Source organism: Symphalangus syndactylus, chromosome 8 (assembly GCF_028878055.3).
Source record: "Symphalangus syndactylus isolate Jambi chromosome 8, NHGRI_mSymSyn1-v2.1_pri, whole genome shotgun sequence".
Classification (NCBI taxonomy): Eukaryota; Metazoa; Chordata; class Mammalia; order Primates; family Hylobatidae; genus Symphalangus; species Symphalangus syndactylus.
Window position 1 is genome coordinate 137,168,684 of NC_072430.2, and position 18,299 is coordinate 137,186,982.

General features: G+C 52.2%; 3 protein-coding genes and 1 long non-coding RNA gene across 10 annotated transcripts in view; 2 read left to right on the plus strand and 2 right to left on the minus strand.

The window, feature by feature from the left end:
- Positions 1 to 24: 24 nt before the first annotated feature.
- On the minus strand, positions 25 to 6,335 carry LOC134737386 (uncharacterized). The gene is made up of 2 exons (XR_010122265.1): positions 6,266 to 6,335; positions 25 to 292 (listed from the first exon to the last, which is right to left on the minus strand). It is a non-coding gene; the product is annotated as an uncharacterized lncRNA (long non-coding RNA).
- Positions 2,938 to 13,787, plus strand: CHRNG (cholinergic receptor nicotinic gamma subunit). The gene is made up of 12 exons (XM_055290995.2): positions 2,938 to 3,070; positions 3,260 to 3,399; positions 3,648 to 3,692; positions 3,900 to 4,009; positions 4,655 to 4,810; positions 5,709 to 5,806; positions 6,168 to 6,368; positions 6,561 to 6,675; positions 6,869 to 6,983; positions 7,641 to 7,854; positions 8,045 to 8,175; positions 8,790 to 13,787. Exons 1-12 carry the CDS (start codon positions 3,016 to 3,018, stop codon positions 8,961 to 8,963), a joined length of 1,554 nt encoding a protein of 517 aa, XP_055146970.1. The 5' UTR covers positions 2,938 to 3,015; the 3' UTR covers positions 8,964 to 13,787.
- TIGD1 (tigger transposable element derived 1) lies at positions 11,325 to 13,625 on the minus strand. Its single transcript, XM_055290994.2, has one exon. The coding sequence runs from the start codon at positions 13,137 to 13,139 to the stop codon at positions 11,364 to 11,366; it is 1,776 nt and encodes a 591-aa protein (XP_055146969.1). The 5' UTR covers positions 13,140 to 13,625; the 3' UTR covers positions 11,325 to 11,363.
- A 66-nt stretch (positions 13,788 to 13,853) lies between the features above and the next one.
- Positions 13,854 to 18,299, plus strand: part of EIF4E2 (eukaryotic translation initiation factor 4E family member 2) — a 32,209-nt gene continuing 27,763 nt past the window's right edge. For 4 of the 7 annotated variants that reach the window (XM_063645313.1, XM_055291003.2, XM_055291001.1 and 1 more), the window contains exon 1: positions 13,865 to 14,001. In XM_063645313.1, coding sequence (XP_063501383.1) covers positions 13,982 to 14,001 — 20 coding nt within the window. In that variant the 5' untranslated portion in view covers positions 13,865 to 13,981. Of the gene's footprint in view, positions 14,002 to 14,070; positions 14,476 to 18,299 lie in introns of those variants that run through there. The other 3 variants (XM_055291004.2, XM_063645312.1, XM_055291002.2) reach the window with 3 other exon arrangements.

Here is an 18,299-nt window from a genome sequence, read left to right on the forward strand (position 1 = left end):
TTCCAGCATGAACTAGTCACAAAATTCAAGGTACACATCTTTAATTTTCCTGTCTAAATAGGAAAGCCAGTTTGTTCTCACACCTGTCAGGTGAGCAGGAAGTCTGAGACTTCCCCAGGAATAGTCCATCAACTCAGGGAGGGTCTGTCTTGTGCACAGAGATGAGAGTCTAGGGCCTTCAGCCGCAGTCTTTGCTTCTCTCTGCCTCATGGTGACGCTGCTGGCAGCAGGTCTTGGTTCAACCACCAGGTGAGTCCTCAGTTCTATTAGGCCGTGCTCAAGTGGCTGTGGACTCCCAGAGAAGACAACCCCAAAATGTTACACAAAACCGGGGGGGGGTGCCTCTTGCACAGGGTCCCAGGGTCACCACAGTTTCCACCAGAGGGACCCGCTCCCCCAGCACGGTGGTGCTGTCAGGACTGGTCCACTCTGACTGACATGGAATTCCATCTTCTGTCCCCAGGAAGCCATGCTCACAGGCACAGCTTTTCAGGAAGCCAGAGACTGTTCCTTACTCTCTCCAGACCAACAGGGCTACCTTCTCTCTGTCAATGGACAGTGAATCAGTAATACACTGGGCTGCAAGGAACAGAAAGCTCAAGGAATTGTAGCTTAAACACATAAGGTTTCCTTTTTCTCACATAATAATAATAGGGAGGCGGAGGTGATCATGTTGGCTCAGCTGTCTAACAAAGCTATCAGGGACCCAGGCATTTTGCCATCTGCCCAGCCCTGCCTCCATGGCAAGTTGGCTTCCGTCCTCAGACCTGTTGGCTCCAGTGTGTGAGCTGACAGCCACAGCTGCACACTTAGCAACTATGTTCAGGCAGAAAAGGGCCAGCCATTTCTGACCCCTTTCATCAAGAAGCAAAACTTTTCCATAGGCTGGGCACAGTGGCTCATGCCTGTAATCACAGCAGTTTGGGAGGCCGAGGCGGCTGGATCACCTGAGGTCAAGAGTTCAAGACCAGCCTGGCCAACATGGTGAAACCCCCTCTCTACTAAAAATACAAAAATTAGATGGGCGTGGTGGCACCCGCCTGTAATCCCAGCTACTCGAGGCTGAGGCAAGAGAATCGCTTGAACCCAGAAGGCAGACATTGCAGCGAGCCGAGATCAAGCCATTGTACTCCAGCCTTGGCGACAAGAGTGAAACTCCATCTCAAAGAAAAAAAAAAAACTTTTCTATAAAGCTCCAGTAGACAACCCGCAGGTCAAAACATCACATGGCTAGCCTATCTGAAGGGAGACTAGGAAATGAGTATCTTGCTCTACCAGCCATTATAACAGAGGGTGGCAAAGGAGAAATAGTATTAGACAATTCTACAGATGATTTTCTCTGAATGGGTCTTGTCCCTGCACACATAACCCCTCCAAGAAACTGCCATTCCTCATTGATGATTTACCCTTCAGAGAACACCAAGAAGGCTTCTAGGCCGTCTATCCCAGAGCAGAAAGGGAGAAAACAGGAGGGTGGGGGGTAGGGGATGCAGGGACAGGTGGTCCACTGTTCAGCAGTGCTTCCTGAGCATGGAGGCCATTGATGAATTTGGTAAAGTGTGGGCATGGAGGAGAGTAAAGAGGTGGAGAGAAACGGGTCTGCAAAAGAGGATAAGAAAACTGCATCTAGGGGGACCAGAAAGCAAAATGGAAAGGCAAGGGTCTCAGAAGTGAGAAGGAAACAAGGGCTTTGTAAATTCCAGGAAAAGTGGGCCACACAGAGAGAAGCTCACTGGGGGGGACGCCCAGTGAGGGGGAAGCTCAGGGAGGAGGAAGCCCAGGGAAAGGAAAGCCCAGTGAGGGGGAAGCTCAGCGAGGGGGAAGTTCAGGGAGGGGGATGCTGAGTGAGGGGGATGCAGAGTGAGGGGGATGCCGAGTGAGAGGGATGCCCAGTGAGGGGGATGTTGAGTGAGGGGGATGCTGAGTGAGGGGGATGCTGAGTGAGGGGGATGTTGAGTGAGGGGGATGCCGAGTGAGGGGGATGCACAGTAAGGGGATGCCGAGTGAGGTGGATGCTGAGTGAGGAGGATGCTGAGTGAGGGGGATGCCAAGTGAAGGGGATGCTGAGTGAGGCGGATGTTGAGTGAGGGGGATGCCGAGTGAGGGGGATGCACAGTAAGGGGATGCCGAGTGAGGGGAATGCTGAGTAAGGAGGATGCTGAGTGAGGGGGACGCCAAGTGAAGGGGATGCTGAGTGAGGGGGATGCACAGTGAGGGGAATGCCAAGTGAGCGGGATGCTGAGTGAGGAGGATGCTGAGTGAGGGGGATGCACAGTGAGGGGGATGCCCAGTGGCAGGCCGAGATGGGTGGATCACTTGAGTTCAGGAGTTCAAGACTGGCCTGGCCAACATGGTGAAACACTGTCTCTACTAAAAATACAAGAAAAAAAAAAAGAAGAAAAAAAATTTAGCCAGGCATGTTGGCACGTGCCAGTAGTCCCAGCTACTCAGAAGGCTGAAGTAGAAGAATCGAGGTGGAGGTTGTAGTGAGCCAAGATCGCACCACTGCACTCCAGCAAAGAACAAACAAACAAAAAAACCCTCACATGCCTACCCAACAGCCTTCACACCCACCCAAATCCTGACTCCCTGGAGGGAGTAGGAGGGAGTCCACCTCAACCGTCTCTAGAGCCACTGTCAGGTTCCTCGGCGACCTGCCTTCCCTACCACACCCAGCTGGCCCTGGCTGTCTTTGGCCCCCATGTGGAACATGGAGGTGGGGCTGGGACAACTGAGCCCGAGTTGGGGCTGGAAGGTGGAAGTCTCTTTTGGGGCAGACGGGGCCCCTGTTCCCCTCTCCAGCCCAAGTAACCTGAGCCCAGCATTGTGTCCATCCTGGAACAGCTGACAAGGCTGTGGTCAGACAGCTGGTGGGGCTGGGCCAGGCTGGCCTGGCTGGCTGGGCTGGCTGGGGTGGGAGTGTAGACTGTTATATGACACCCAGAGCCCATCTCTCTCTGCCCCAGACCTTGGAGCTGTTGTCCCACCCCTGTCACTGCAGAGAGCTGAGGCGCCATGCATGGGGGCCAGGGGCTGCTGCTCCTCCTGCTGCTGCTGGCTGTCTGCCTGGGTGGGACACAAAGGAATCTCAGCCTGGGGAGTCCCAGAGCTGGGGTCCACAGCCTCAGGGGATGGAGGGTCTGAGGGCTATTGGGGCCTGCCCTGGATCCAGTTCCCTGAGTCCCCACTTCACACCCCCAGGGCCTCCCCGCTTTTTCCACCTCCAAGCTCCTGCTAGGCTCATGCCTGTCTATTGCAGGGACCCAGGGCCGGAACCAGGAGGAGCGCCTGCTCGCAGACCTGATGCAAAACTACGACCCCAACCTGAGGCCCGCGGAACGAGACTCGGATGTGGTCAATGTCAGCCTGAAGCTAACCCTCACCAACCTCATCTCCCTGGTAAGCCGCAGGGTGGAGGAGGGCTCAGCGCACCAGGCCCTCGGACCTGCTGGGGATAGCATGGGGTGGCTCCAGCCACCAACAGGTTGGAGGGCCCTGCAGCGGACAGGCTGGGGTCTGGAAAACCCCCATGGTTGTGGGGGAGTACTATCAAGAGGCTGGGGGATGCTTGGCCCCATTGGTGGCCTGTGGGGACTGGCACTGAAGTCAGGGGCTGAGCCCTCCATACTGCATCCTTGCACCCCCAGAACGAGCGAGAGGAAGCCCTCACCACCAATGTCTGGATAGAGATGGTAAGAGGCCACCCTGCCACCCTCCTTCCATCAGGGGTCCCACCCCACCACCCTCCTTCCATCAGGGGTCCCACCCCACCACCCCAAGGCCTCCTGAGAGTTGCCTGCCCCGTTCCTGCCTCTTCTGTCCTCTTGGGCTGGATGCCCACTCCCAGGGGTGTGGTGCAGCGGACGGCAGAGGCCTAGCAACTGCCCCTCCCCCTGCAGCAGTGGTGCGACTATCGCCTGCGCTGGGATCCGCGAGACTATGAAGGCTTGTGGGTGCTGAGGGTGCCGTCCACCATGGTGTGGCGGCCGGATATCGTGCTGGAGAACAAGTGAGGAGGCGGCACAGGCAGGGGTGTGGGGGACAAAGCACACAGGGTCTGGGCCCAGCAGAACAAGAGGGCTCTGAGAAAAGAGAAAGATGAGCAGAGGGTGCAAATCAGGCACCTGTGGGGCTAGGGAAGAACTGGATGGAGCAGGTGCCGAGGGCAGGGCCTTGGGTATGGCCTCTGACCCCAGGGCCAGCAGACCAGACCCTACGCCAGGCTCCATCTCCTCTGGGCTGGGCCACCTGGGTGGGCTGCTCCCTTCCCTGTAACACGGGGCCGCTGACGGGTCCTATAGAAGCTGGTGGGAGTCAACAAGACAGGCATGAAAAGTGCATCACTCGGGGGCTGGCACATGCTGTGGGCTTAACATGTTAGTCGCTATTATGACTATTATTATTAAAACTAGACAGAGAAAGAGAAGCAGAAATTAGGAGGTGGTGCCTGAGGAAGTCTGTCTGGGGCGGGGGGTGGCAGGAGGATTGCTGGGGGGACCTAGTGGTCCGGGTGGGAACCAGTCAGGGGGTGACAGGCTGGTAGGGACTGATGTCCCCAGGCCCCTATCCACATGGGGCACAGGGGCTGTTCTGGGGCTGGGGTGTCAGGGGCTGAGCCCACAGCCTCGTGGCCTGGCCTGTTCTGTGCACACAGTGTGGACGGTGTCTTCGAGGTGGCCCTCTACTGCAATGTGCTCGTGTCCCCGGACGGCTGTATCTACTGGCTGCCGCCTGCCATCTTCCGTTCCGCCTGCTCTATCTCAGTCACCTACTTCCCCTTCGACTGGCAGAACTGCTCCCTTATCTTCCAGTGAGGCCATTTATTGGGGAGGATTAAGAGAGCTGCTCTCAGAGGGGCCTGGGCAGTGGTGGGGTAAGGCCTGGGCAAGGCTTCTGGCCTTGGCTCTGGCAGCACCTACAGGCCTGGCTCCATCTCCCCTGGGCCTCTGTGCCCATCTCAGGCTAAGACGCCTGAAAGTGCCCAAGCTCTCCCTGCTAAGCCCGAGTCCCCTCACTCATCCTCCTTTACTGCCTCAGTTTCCTCGTCTGTGCCCCAAGGGGAGACATTCACGCCTGGGGTGCGTGGGTGAGAAGGCACACATGCACACAAGATGCATGCCTGCGCACACACGAAACCACTGTACACTCCAGACCCACAGGGAGGCGGGGCTGTCCTGTGAGAGAGGGGCCCTGGCAGGGAATCCAGCGGAAGCATGTATGCAACCAAGCCACCCCTGGGGGTCTCTGGGTCTGTTTCCTCAAACCTAAGTGTGGGAAGGAGGGCCCGGGGGAGGGTTCTCCTGTATCTTAGAGGAGCAGTTTTTCCACAAGCAAAACTGGCAGGGAGACTCCCCTCCGTAGACACAGGGGTCCTCCTTAGGTAGGCATGTATTTTCTACATTGCCATCATCAGCCCCTCCTGCCAGACAGCAGTGGGAGAGACAAATGCAGAGTGACCCTGGGCCCATCAGCCAGGTGAGGGCCCTGCAGCCTCCTGGGCCTTCAACTCAATCTTCCTGACCCCAAAGAGCCCCAGGTCCCCCTGCTCTCCGTATCTCACCACTGGGGTTTTACAGAGAACTCAGAAAGCGTGGGGCTGCATTTTGTTGAAGCAAAGCTGCGCACACTTGTCCCCAGATGGTCATCCCCATGCAGTCATGGCAGGTCTACCCACTCAACATTTAGCCTCTTTCCTCTGTGACTCCCAGGTCCCAGACTTACAGCACCAATGAGATTGATCTGCAGCTGAGTCAGGAAGATGGCCAGACCATCGAGTGGATTTTCATTGACCCTGAGGCCTTCACAGGTAACCCCCACCTAAGGGCTCCCCAGGCAGCCTCATCCAGGGCTCCTGCTGGACCCAGCTATGGTCAAGGCTGGACCAAGGTCAAATCCCTCCCATGTAACTCAAAATGAAAACTACAGCAAACCATAAAATATGCTTTTTAAAACGTCCAACAAAGCTCTGACTTTCCTCATGATAATGACTCCAATTTTAGAAGAGGCTCGAGTATCCAATCTCCCACCCCACTTCTGTCCCTCAAGGGTGCCTCCTCTGCTGGTGCTCCTTAGGGCACATGCTGCCCTTGCAGCTGGGTCACTCGGCTGCAGGGATCTGCCTAGCCCACACTTCCTGTGCCCACTCCTGCCTGCCTGCCCGCCCGCAGAGAATGGGGAGTGGGCCATCCAGCACCGACCAGCCAAGATGCTCCTGGACCCAGCGGCACCAGCCCAGGAGGCAGGCCACCAGAAGGTGGTGTTCTACCTGCTCATCCAGCGCAAGCCCCTCTTCTACGTCATCAACATCATCGCCCCCTGTGTGCTCATTTCCTCCGTCGCCATCCTCATCTACTTCCTTCCTGCCAAGGGTACCTGGAGCCTATGGGAGGGAGCCATCCAGTAGCACAGGGGATACCTGGGAGGCCGGGGTGGGCCCTACCTGGGGCACAGAGTGGCATTATGACCCAGGACAGAGGCAGCGGGCTACTTCTGGGGTAAGGGGTTCCTCCGTGGGTGGGGGAGGTAGGAACCTGCTCTGAGAACCTCTCGGTCACGGGTAGCTGGGGGCCAGAAGTGTACCGTCGCCATCAACGTGCTCCTGGCCCAGACTGTCTTCCTCTTCCTTGTGGCCAAGAAGGTGCCTGAAACCTCCCAGGCGGTGCCACTCATCAGCAAGTAAGGCTGGTCTTCATGCCCACCCGCCTACCCCACTCTCCCTTCTTGGGAGCACGATGGCCTCCTGCACTGCCCTCTTGCCTTCCATCCACCCCACCATCCTCAATTCAGGAGGCCTGAGGGGGGCAGCCACTAAGGGTGGGGGTGGCATCATGGTATGGGCTGCCAGCTCCTGCCCACTCCACCCTGACAGGTATCTGACCTTCCTCCTGGTGGTGACCATCCTCATTGTCGTGAATGCTGTGGTTGTGCTCAATGTCTCCTTGCGGTCTCCACACACACACTCCATGGCCCGAGGGGTCCGCAAGGCAAGGACCCTCCCTGCCCACTTGAACATCCTGCTGCCCACTCCCCTACGCCTCCCTCTCACACGCCCTGGCCGTACTCCTCACCTGTGGCATTCCACAGCACACCCATCCTGGGTGTATCTGGAAGCATGGACCAAAATCGATTACAGTAATACAGTAATGAAATTGCTTCCTGGATGCCAGGGATATTACAAATGTTAATGTATTTCACCTTCATAAAACCCATATCGTCTCCAGTTACAGATGAGGACATTGAGGCGCAGAGAGGTTAAGTAACCTGCCCAAGAAAGTGCACTACAAAGTCGAAAAAGCAGGAGTCTGCCAGGGCAGTCTGATTCCAGTCTGTGTGATCTGTAACCCACCTGCAGCCTTCAGCTTGGGCCCTTGGTGCACATGCAGATTCCCAGGCCTGCCCCAAGCATTCTAGGCCAGAATAGCATCAGGGTTGGGGGCAGGAATCTGTGTTTGTAACAAGTGCCCTGGTGATTCTGATGTGCACTGAAGTTTGGGGACCCAGGCTCGTGTCCAGTACAGAAAGCTTTACCAAGGCCACATCACTGCCCCGATGGTCCCTAGCAGCACAAGCCCTTCACGCCAACCTCCAGCTTCTGCTCTGAAGCTCGGCCTGCTGCCCTAGTGAAGCCACCCCCTCTCTAGGTGTTCCTGAGGCTCTTGCCCCAGCTGCTGAGGATGCACATTCGCCCGCTGGCCCCGGCAGCTGTGCAGGACACCCAGTCCCGGCTACAGAATGGCTCCTCTGGATGGTTGATCACAACTGGGGAGGAGGTGGCCCTCTGCCTGCCTCGCAGTGAACTCCTCTTCCAGCAGTGGCAGCGGCAAGGGCTGGTGGCGGCAGCGCTGGAGAAGCTAGGTAAGACATAGCAGGTGTGCCTGGGGACAGTCCTCCCCGGGACCCCAGCTTGGGAGCCAGGCACAGCAGATGAGTGCTGGAGAAGTGCCCAGGTCAGGGAGAGAGGAGCTGGCGTCCCTAACGAGAGGCCGTCTTCTCTGCCTGTTTCTCCTCCATTCTACTCCCAAACCTTATCCTTTCTCTTTACCAGAGAAAGGCCCAGAGTTAGGGCCGAGCCAGTTCTGTGGCAGCCTGAAGCAGGCTGCCCCAGCCATCCAGGCCTGTGTGGAAGCCTGCAACCTCATTGCCCGTGCCCGGCACCAGCAGAGTCACTTTGACAATGTAAGCTGAGTCAGGGTGGGGTGGAGGTGGAGTGAGTACCTGGGCTTGGACCTGTGATAGAGACAGGATGAGTGGGGTGGCCAAGATAGGGCAGTGGGATGGAAAAACAGGAGGCTGGGCGCGGTGGCTCACATCTGTAATCCCAGCACTTTGGGAGGCCGAGGCGGGTGGATCACCTGAAGTCAGGAGTTTGAGACCAGCCTGGCCAACATGGCAAAACCCTATCTCTACCAAAAATACCAAAAATTAGCTGGGTGTGGTGGTGGGCACCTGTATTCCCAGCTACTCAGGAGGCTGAGGCAGGAGAACCTGGGAGGCGGAGGTTGCAGTGAGCAGAGCCGAGATCGCACCACTGCACTCTGGCCTGGATGAAAGAGTGAGACGTGAGACTCCGTCCCAAAAAAAAAAAGAAAGAAAGAAAAAGGAACAGGGGCAGGGGGGACACCTCAGGGCCAGGGGGCCATGGAATTAGCCACCAGTTGGGATCTGGACATAGGTAAGAAGGGCCCCAGGAAATGGAGACATGGGCCTGCTGGAAGCCCAAGGATGAGAACAGGACCCAGGGAAGACCTGGTGCCACCGCTGGTTATCCCACACCTGCCTCCCACCCTCAGGGGAATGAGGAGTGGTTCCTGGTGGGCCGAGTGCTGGACCGCGTCTGCTTCCTGGCCATGCTCTCGCTCTTCGTCTGTGGCACGGCTGGCATCTTCCTCATGGCCCACTACAACCGGGTGCCGGCCCTGCCATTCCCTGGAGATCCACGCCCCTACCTGCCCTCACCAGACTGAGCCAACCAACCACTGCGGGGCATGTGGGAGTCACTCACGTGGGTCACACTGAGTCTTATCAGCCACGTTCTCCTACTGAGGTCCTAAGTGTGCTCTTTGGGAAGTGCCTTTCAGGGCTGTGTGAGCCAAACGGCCCTGAGAAAAGCTGGGGAAAGAGTCTGAGCTGGAGTCCGGGAGTGGTTGGGGGTAGGCTGTGGTTAGAGTGTGCTGCTGCAGTCAGCATGAACGCGGGATTGGCTAGCTCACCCTGGCACCAGCCACCCCTCCACTCAGTGCACTCCCCTCACTTAGGCAAAGCATTATTCATTCCCATCAGTCTGAAGCCCGAAGGACTGTTTTGTATAATACCTTCGGACTTGGGACTGGCTCCCCTTTTACAAGTTCTCCCTGAAAGAGGGCAGTCACGAGAGGTGTGAAGAGTAGCAGCCGATGCTCTCTCCAAAGCAGGGCAGCAGCCCAAGCCCATGCCAGCTGGCATCTCCCCCGCCATGCCCTCTGGATACAATAAGCACCCAATTCTCAACAGCCCCCGTGGCCTTTCCATTCATGTGCATTTTTCTGCCACTGACCACAAGACGATTTCCTGAGTTTAGTAATCCTCTTTTTTTTTTTTTAGTTTTTGATGTGTTGTTGTTGTTGTTTTGTTTAGTTTTGAGACAGAGCCTCACTCTTGTCATGTAAGCTGGAGTGGAGTGGCATGATCACGGCTCACTGCAGCCTCAACCTCCGGGGCTCAAGCAATGCTCCTGCCTCAGCCCCCCAAGTAGCTGGCACCACAGGCATGCACCACTACACCCAACTGCTTTTAAATTTTTAGTAGAGATGAGGTTTTGCTATGTTGCCTAGGTTGGTCTTGAACTCCTGAGCTCAAGTGATCCTCCCACTTGAGTCTTGGGATTACAGGCATCAGCCACTGTACCTGGCCTCCTTTTTAATCAAGAGCTCCTCACAGCAGTATGGACAAGCAAGAGTCATTATTCCCCGTGTTATATAGGCAAATTGAGCCTAGAGTAAGAAGGACTCCACACAACACTGGTGGTTAAACAAGGTTTGAAGTCCAGAATTCCTGACTCTGACCCAGTCTGACACTCTAACATTCTACGGCCTGAAAAACAGGCCCTTCTTCCCGAAGGATGGTTAAGACAAGGAAGAGCTAGGCAAGAGGAGGTGTGGAGTTAACAGACAGCCACTGAGCTCTTCATTCCAGGAGGAGACTTTGACTGGCCTCCCTTGACCCCACTAATCAGGTAGTAAGGCAATAAGCTGGGGTCTTCCTAGGGGAGAGGCAAGGTCCTGCTCTGAGATTACAGCCAGCACACGAGTTCGGCTGGTAACCAGGGGACACCCTTGGGCAAGTCACCTATGCTCCCTGAGCCTGTTCCCTCATCTGTAAATAAGGTGCAAAAAATAATCCATTCCTGGCCAGGTGTGGTGGCTCACACCTATAATCCCAGCACCTTGGGAGGACAAGGTGGGTGGATTGCTTGAGCTCAGGAGTCCAGGAACCCAGAAAGCCAGCCTGGGCAACATGGGGACACCCGGTCTCTATCAAAAAACACAAAACTTAGCTGGGCGTGGTGATGTATGCCTGTAGTCCCAGTTACTCGGGAGGCTGAGGTGGGAAGATCGCTTGAGTCCAGGAGGTCTAGGCTGCAGTGAGCTGTGATCATGTGACTGCACTCCAGCCTGATGACACAGTAAGACCCTGTCTCAAAAACAAAAAAAATTACAAAACTAAAAAAAAAAAAAGTGAAAGTGCCACATAAAGGCCTGACAACAGGATATGCTGGCAGGAGGGGACCTTGGAAATATGCCCTCCCTCCAAGCACAGGATTGCTGTCTTTGGGATTCAATCACCAGCAAGTTCATTTTATTTACTCCAGTGTGAGTCTGTGTCTGTGCATGCATAGTGTGTTTGAAGCAAGTGCAGAGTCACAGCTCTAGAGTCCTAGAGGAGTTAGGGAGAGTGGGGAAGAACTTCAATCAGGGAGGGAATCTGATGACAGTGGGACCATTTCAGGTTCCCATCAACCCCTTACTAGCCGTGTATCTGGCACAAGTCTCTCAACCTCTCTGAAAGCCTCAGAGGGCAGAGGATTAGCTCCTTGTACACAATAAGCACTCAGAGGTTAACATTAGCTGCCATTCTATAGGTTACGGTCTCATGGGATCCATACAGCAACCTAAGGAGGTAGGTCGAGGCGTACCTCAAAGATATTGCAGGTTCAGTTCCAGACCAACGTAAGAGAGCAAGTCACATGAATGGTCTTGGTTTCTCAATGCATATAAAAGTTATGTTTACACTATACTGTAGACTAGCAAGAGTGCAATAGCATTGTCTAATAAAACAATATACATACCTAAATTTAAAAATACTTTATTGCTACAAAATGCTAATGATCAATCTGAGCCTTCGGTGAGTCGTACCCTTTTTGCTGGTGGAGGGTCTTGCCTCGAGGTTGACGGCTGCTGACTGATCAGGGTGGTGGCTGCTGAAGGTTGGGGTGACTGTGGCAATTTCCTAAAATAAGACATCAGTGAAGTTTGTCGCATCAGTTGACTCTTCCTTTCATGAAAGATTTCTCTGTAGCATGCGATGCTGTTTGATAGCATTTTGCCCACAGTAGAGCTTCTTTCAAAATTGGAGTCAATCCTCTCAAACCCTGCTGCTGCTTTATCAACTAAGTTTATGTAATATTCTAAATCCCTTGTTGTCATTTCAACAATGTTCACAGCATCTTCACCAGGTGTAGATTCCATCTCAAGAAACCACTTTCTTTGCGCCTCCATAAGAAACAACTCCTCATCTGTTAAAGTTTTATCATGAGATTGCAGCAATTCAGTTACATCTTCAGGCTCTACTTCTAATTCTAGTTCTCTTGCTATTTCCACCACATCTGCACTTACTTCCTCCACTGAAGTCTTGAACCCCTCATAGTCATCAATGAGGGTGGGAATCAACTTCTTCCAAACTCCTGTTAATGTTGACATTTTGACCTCCTCCCACGAATCACGAATGTTTTTAATGGCATCTAAAATGGTGAATCCTTTCCAGAAGGTTATCAATTTGCTTTGCCCAGATCCATCAGAGACATCACTATCCATGGCAGCTAAAGCCTTATGAAATGTATTTCTCAAATAATAAGACTTGAAGGTCGAAATTACCCCTTGATCCATGGGCTGCAGAATGGATGTTGTGTTAGCAGGCATGAAAACAACATTAATCTCCTTGTACATCTCCATCAGAGCTCTTGGATGACTAGGGGCATTGTCAATGAGCAGTAATATTTTGAAAGGAATCTTCTTTTCTGAGCAGTAGGTCTCAACAGTGGGTTTAAAATATTCAGTAAACCATGCTGTAAACAGATGTGCTGTCATCCGGGCTTTGCTGTTCCATTTATATAGCACAGGTAGAGTAGATTTAGTATAATTCTTAAGGGCCCTAGGATTTTCAGAATGGTAAATAAGCATTGGCTTCAACTTAAAGTCACCAGCTGCATTAGCCCCTAACAAGAGAGTCAGCCTGTCCTTTGAAGCTTTGAAGCCAGGCACTGACTTCTCCTCTCTAGCTATGAAAGTCCTAGATGGCATCTTCTTCCAATAGAAGGCTGTTTCATCTACATTGAAAATCTGTTGTTTAGTGTAGCCACCTTCGTCAACTATCTTAGCTAAAGCTTCTGGATAACTTGCTGCAGCTTCTACATCAGCACTTGCTGCTTCACCTTGTGCTTTTATGTTATGGAAACGGCTTCTTTCCTTAAACCTCATGAACCAACCTCTGCTAGCTTCAAACTTTTCTTCTGCGGCTTCCACACCTCTCTCAGCTTTCATAGAGTTGAAGAGAGTTAGGGCTTTGTTCTGGATTAGGCTTTGGCTTAAGGGAATGTTGCGGCTGGTCTGATCTTCTATCCAGACCACTAAAACTTTCTCCATATCAGCAATAAGGCTGTTTCGCTTTCTTATCATTCGTGTGTTCATTGGAGTAGCACTTTTAACTTCCTTCAAGAACTTTTCCTTTGCATTTACAACTTGGCTAACTGTTTGCCGCAGGAGGCCTAGCCTTCGGCCTATCTCGGCTTTTGACATACCTTCCTCACTCAGTTTAATCATTTCTAGTTTTTGATTTAAAGTGAGAGACGTGCGACTCTTCCTTTCACTTGAGCACTTAGAGGCCATTGCAGAGTTATTAATTCGCCTAATCTCAATATTGTTGTGTCTCAGGTAATAGGGAGGCCCAAGAAGAGGGAGAGAGATGGGGAACAGTCTGTGGGTGGAGCAGTCAGAACACACACAACATTAAGTTGGACGTCTTATAAAAGACGCTGTATGTGGCACCCCAAAACAATGACAATAGCAACATCAAAGATCACTGATCATAGATCACCATAACAGACACAGAAATCATGAAAAAGTTTGAAATATTTTGAGAATTACCAAAATGTAACACAGAGACACGAAATGAGCACATGCTGTTGGAAAAATGGCGCTGATACCATTGCTGGACTCAGGGCTGCCACAAACCCTCCATTTGTTTTCAGAAAGCCCTATCTGCGAAGCGTAATAAAACGAGGTATGCCATAGTACAGTGGCGGCGCCGCCGACAAAGGAAAGCCTGGGGGAGGTCAAGAGAGATACCGGAGAGTGCGTCCTGCACTGGAGGAAGAGGAAGGTTTTTACCAAGCAGCGAGTCCAGAGCCCGCGCTGTCAACGACGCGGTGCTGCCTTTTTTCCGAGCCGCTGCGGGAGGGGGCCAGGACACGCTCCCTTAGGAGAGCGGACGGGTCACAAGGACCTGGGCAGAGACAGAGCTGAAGCCAGCAGCCAGCTCCGCCACTGAGGCCAGCCCTCTGCGCAGCCGCCCTGGGCTGGCGTCCCGAGATAGCCGCTCCCAAACTGGGCCTGCGCGCCGAAGTTCCGCTGCAACCCGCGCAAAACCGGAAGTACCCGGGCCCAAGGCTGAGGGACCCGGTGAAGCGGAAGTCACTCCCTGAGGCAGTGGCGACAGCGGCGGCGAGAGGATGAACAACAAGTTCGACGCGTGAGTGGCTCGTGGCCGCCCCCGGGGCCCCTTCCCCGAACAGTTCCCCCGCGCCCGCCCCCGCTGGGGCTGGGGCGGCGCAAACCCTGCGGCACCGGCTTCCCTGCCGGGATCCGGCTGCGGCCGGACCTGGCCTGGGCTGGCGGGGAGGAGGGGGCTGGGGAGCAATGGATACCGGGGTCCCAGAGACCCCAGGGCCGCCCGAACAGAGGGCGAAGAGCTGGGCCCGGGGGAGGGGTGGCTGTGCCACCCCGTAGGGGGAGATTTTCGGACGCCCCGCCCTGGTGGATGCGGATTGCTTGCGACGTGGAGGGGTGGGGACCTCGGCGGTTTGGGTGTTTCCGCAGTCTGGCCGCCCTGCCTCTGAATCCAGCTTTCCCCACACACTCCCTCTCCCCTCTGAGCCTCAGTTTTCTCATCTGCAGAGTGGGGACGGTAACACCCTTTGTCGTAGAGTTTGGAGGATGCAATGAGGTAATGTGGCTGCTGCCCTCGACGCGGTGGAAGGCTGGCTTAGGAATTATCTTCCTGAGACTCTTCTTACTTTCTTTCTCCTCCACCTCCCGTTCCCGTCTTCCAACACACTCGCCAAGACCTACGTATACTTGTTGCCCTCTCCTGCCCGCTCCGGTTTCTAGTTTCAGCATCAGTTTGGAGGTACAGAGAGAAAATGCAGAAGTATTTTTACTTATCCTCCTCCAAGGATTGTATCTTGAGGTAGAATATGTTCCTTCCTCTCTTCTAGTAGTCTAGCAAATCGACTGTCTCCATCTGAAAACCTGGATTTCTAGTCCCAGATTCACCACTTACCATCTGTTTGACTGTAGAAAAGTTACCCAGCCTCTAAGCCATTGTTGCTCAAACCACGTTAGTGGCTAGTACCCTGCTGCCACACCGGGGTGTGATAAGGGTCAAATCACACTCAGCAATGCTTAAAGATACTTGTGAACATTGCTAACTATTGCGATATAAACTAAAGTGGAATTACTATTAGTTTAGGTTATGATCTAGTGCTTTTGATGGGAAATTGGGGTTTTTCTAATACAGAGAGTACTGTGCACATTCAGGGAATACTGGATTTCCAACACTCCAGGCAAGTAGGTCCTCAGGAATGTTTTCTGGTTGCTAAGAGGTCTCTGCTACTTGAGAAGGTCTTTGCCCGACCTCTTCTCTGTCCTGCTGTTTAACTGAGCCTATCCCTCTACGAACCTCTCCCCCACCGCCGCCCCATTTCATCTCTATTGTAAACCCTGCAACACCTAGCTCCAGATCCAAATCCTGCCTCAGTGGAGCTTTCTGGAACCCTTATACCCCTTCCTCCACTGATTTGAACAAATCAAATTTCATCCTAAGAAGACATCTTATGGGTCATCTAGCTCAAACCTACCCAAATCATTTGGGAGTCTGCAGTAAGAATGGTAATAATGGACTTCCACAGGGATCTTGCTAGGTATTTTTCATATATATATATATTTTTTGAGACAGGGTCTCGCTGTGTCACCCTGGCTGGAGTGCAGTGGTGTGATTACAGCTCACTGCCCACTCGACCTCCCAGGCACCAGCAATCCTCCCATCTCAGCCTCCAGAGTAGCCGGACTACAGGCGTGTGCCACCCTACCTGGCTAATTTTTTTGTATTTTTTGTAGAGACGGGGTTTCACCATGTTGCCCAGGGTGGTCTCGAACTCGGGCTCAAGAGATTCACCCACCTTGCCTCCTAAAGTGCTGGGATTACAGGCATGAGCCACCACCCCCAGCCTCATATGTTATTTCTACTCTAACAATTCTGTGAAGAGGATCTTGTTATCTCCTTTCACAGATGAGGAAAGTGAGACTCTGAGGTTAAGGAGTGCCCAAGACAAAGGAAGGGCTATCCCAGGTTTGTTGTGTAACCTTGGTTCAAGCACCTTTTGAGAAAAATTAAACTTGCCCTCTTTTTTTTTCTTACCTCTTCTATGATTGAAGAAGCTGGGTCATTTTAATTACTTTGAATTATTAACTATTGTATTGAGCCAAAATCTTTAAACATCTGCCCTCTAGCATTGCAGGGAAAAAAAAGAAAAGCTTTCTTTCATTTGAAATTAGCAATTGAAAACAGCATTCCTGCCCCTGGTTTTATTTTTTTATGTTGTGTTTCATTCAGAAATTCTGCGGTGTTTAGGCCATTGCTGCATATTTGGAGTCTTTACCACATTGCTCTCTTTACTAATCTGCACTCTTCACCACATTGCTCTTAAGGACATGTTCCAGTTTGCCAGAATCCTTCTAGATGTCCAGTGGCTGGAGCTGAGTACAATAGTATATAATCTAATGGGCTCATATTAAAGATTAGCTCTAATCTCCGTTACTGTATGGACTCCTCTGAATGAAACCTTTGATTGTAATTGCTTTTGTGGAGAGGAGGTAGATGTATGAAGTCCTTAGATCGCATTGCCATTGATCCTATTGATATGTAAAAACCTAAGATGCTTTCACAAAAACTGCAGTCCTGACTTAAACATAGTTTTCAGATCTAGACAAATGTACTTGATTTTGTCCATATTCTACATCATTTGCTTTTTATTCGATATCGTTAACTTTGGGCCCATTCCTAACTATTGTCTAAACCACTTATTTGGCACTCGTTGCTTTGATTCTATAGACCCATTCATTAAACGGAGATTTGTTTTATGCCACTGTCTGATGGTGGGGGTATAAAGATGAATTGAACCAAGGTCCTGCCCACAAGGTATTGGTCTGGTTCAGAGGGTGAGGAAATACCTGGGCAGAAGCTTAGCAAGCTAACTAAAGTGCCTCTCAGTCTGGGCAGCCTCAGAGTTGCTATCTGCCTGAGTTTAGGGAGCACTGACTTTTCAGTCTGAGTTGTATCTTGACTCAAATCCAGCTTGAAGCTGGGAAGAGTAGCTTGTAAGATTTGCCTTAAATGTAGGCTTAGAGGGCAGAGTGGTTGGTTAGTTCCACCCTCAGGTAATAAAAGCACTAGATATAGGTCCATTAGGGTTCCCATTTACTGTCTTAGAAAGGCGCCCTAAGTGGTCCAGGGGTCACAGGAGCATTGTTTCTTCTCTGACAATTATTTTTGTTAGTTTTTTCTCTGTTTCCTGGTAGTGATCAGCAGCAAAACCACTAAAAAGAAAGGAAGGTATATACTTTTCTTGGGGCTAGCAAAAACAAGATGCTGGGATGACTGTACCCCTCTTCAACCAAGATCTAAATGCAAGGGACCCCAGAGGCTATAGTGGGAGTTGGAAGCTAAGAAGAGAGGAAAAGGGTTTGCATCCCAGGGTTGTGTCCTAAAGAAGAGAGTTATCCTGGGCCTAACCAGAAGAACCTTTGAGATGTTCTTGATCAGGAGACAGAACTGGCCATGAGAGTATAGCTGGAACAAGTGCAAACATTTATATGGGGAAGTTCAGAAGAGGAGACCCCAACTCAGCCTAGGTTGGAAGAGGTTAGGAAATGTTTCCAAGAGAAAGTGGCCCTCGATCTGAGTCCTGTAGGACAAGTTAACTAGGCAAAGAAGGACTTCTTGAGGAGAGACCACATGATGAGCATAACAGAAGGATAAAATTGGGGCACCAAAATTAGGGTGATACAACTGGAGTGGAAAGAGTTTGTTGGGACCAGGAAGGAGATGATATTGGGACATGTGAGCAGAGCAGGGGCCGTTGCACCATGCTGAGGCGTGGGTATATCTGTGTACCTTTTCTCCTCAGCTAGGTCCTTGGGGACAAGCACTCTGGTAGCTCATACACACCACAGATGCTTGGTAGATGTTGGTAATTTTTAATCTGTAGATCTTGTGTGCTAGACAGGCTCCTTTTGAAAAGGAAACCAAATGTTTAATAAAGGGGAAGGGAATATCATAAGCACAGATGATGGTCTCCTGGAAGTCCAGGGAGGCTGAATAAAAGCCAGAGAGTGGTAGCATTAGCAGCAAAATGAAACTCCCCTCCATTTTCTCTGCTCATCTGCTCCATGTTCTTATCTCATACTGGCTTTCTTTGCTTTTGCTCATTGTCTTAATTGTCTCAGGGCTTTTCTTGCATGGGGCCCATATGGCTGCCCCAGCTCCTGAGTCTATGATCTTTCATCTCCTGGATGAAACGCTGAGGGGAGGAATCTGCTCATATTTTTGAGCAAGGCTCTGGGGCATAGGTTATTGCCCAGGCTGGACTGCCCTTTGGTCAGGTGACCTTCCTAGTTGTGTCTTGACCAGGGTAGGGATGGGAAGGTTCATGGCACAGGGCATAACCTCCTGAGTATATCCTGCAGCTAGGGCTGTGAAATGGGCAGAGC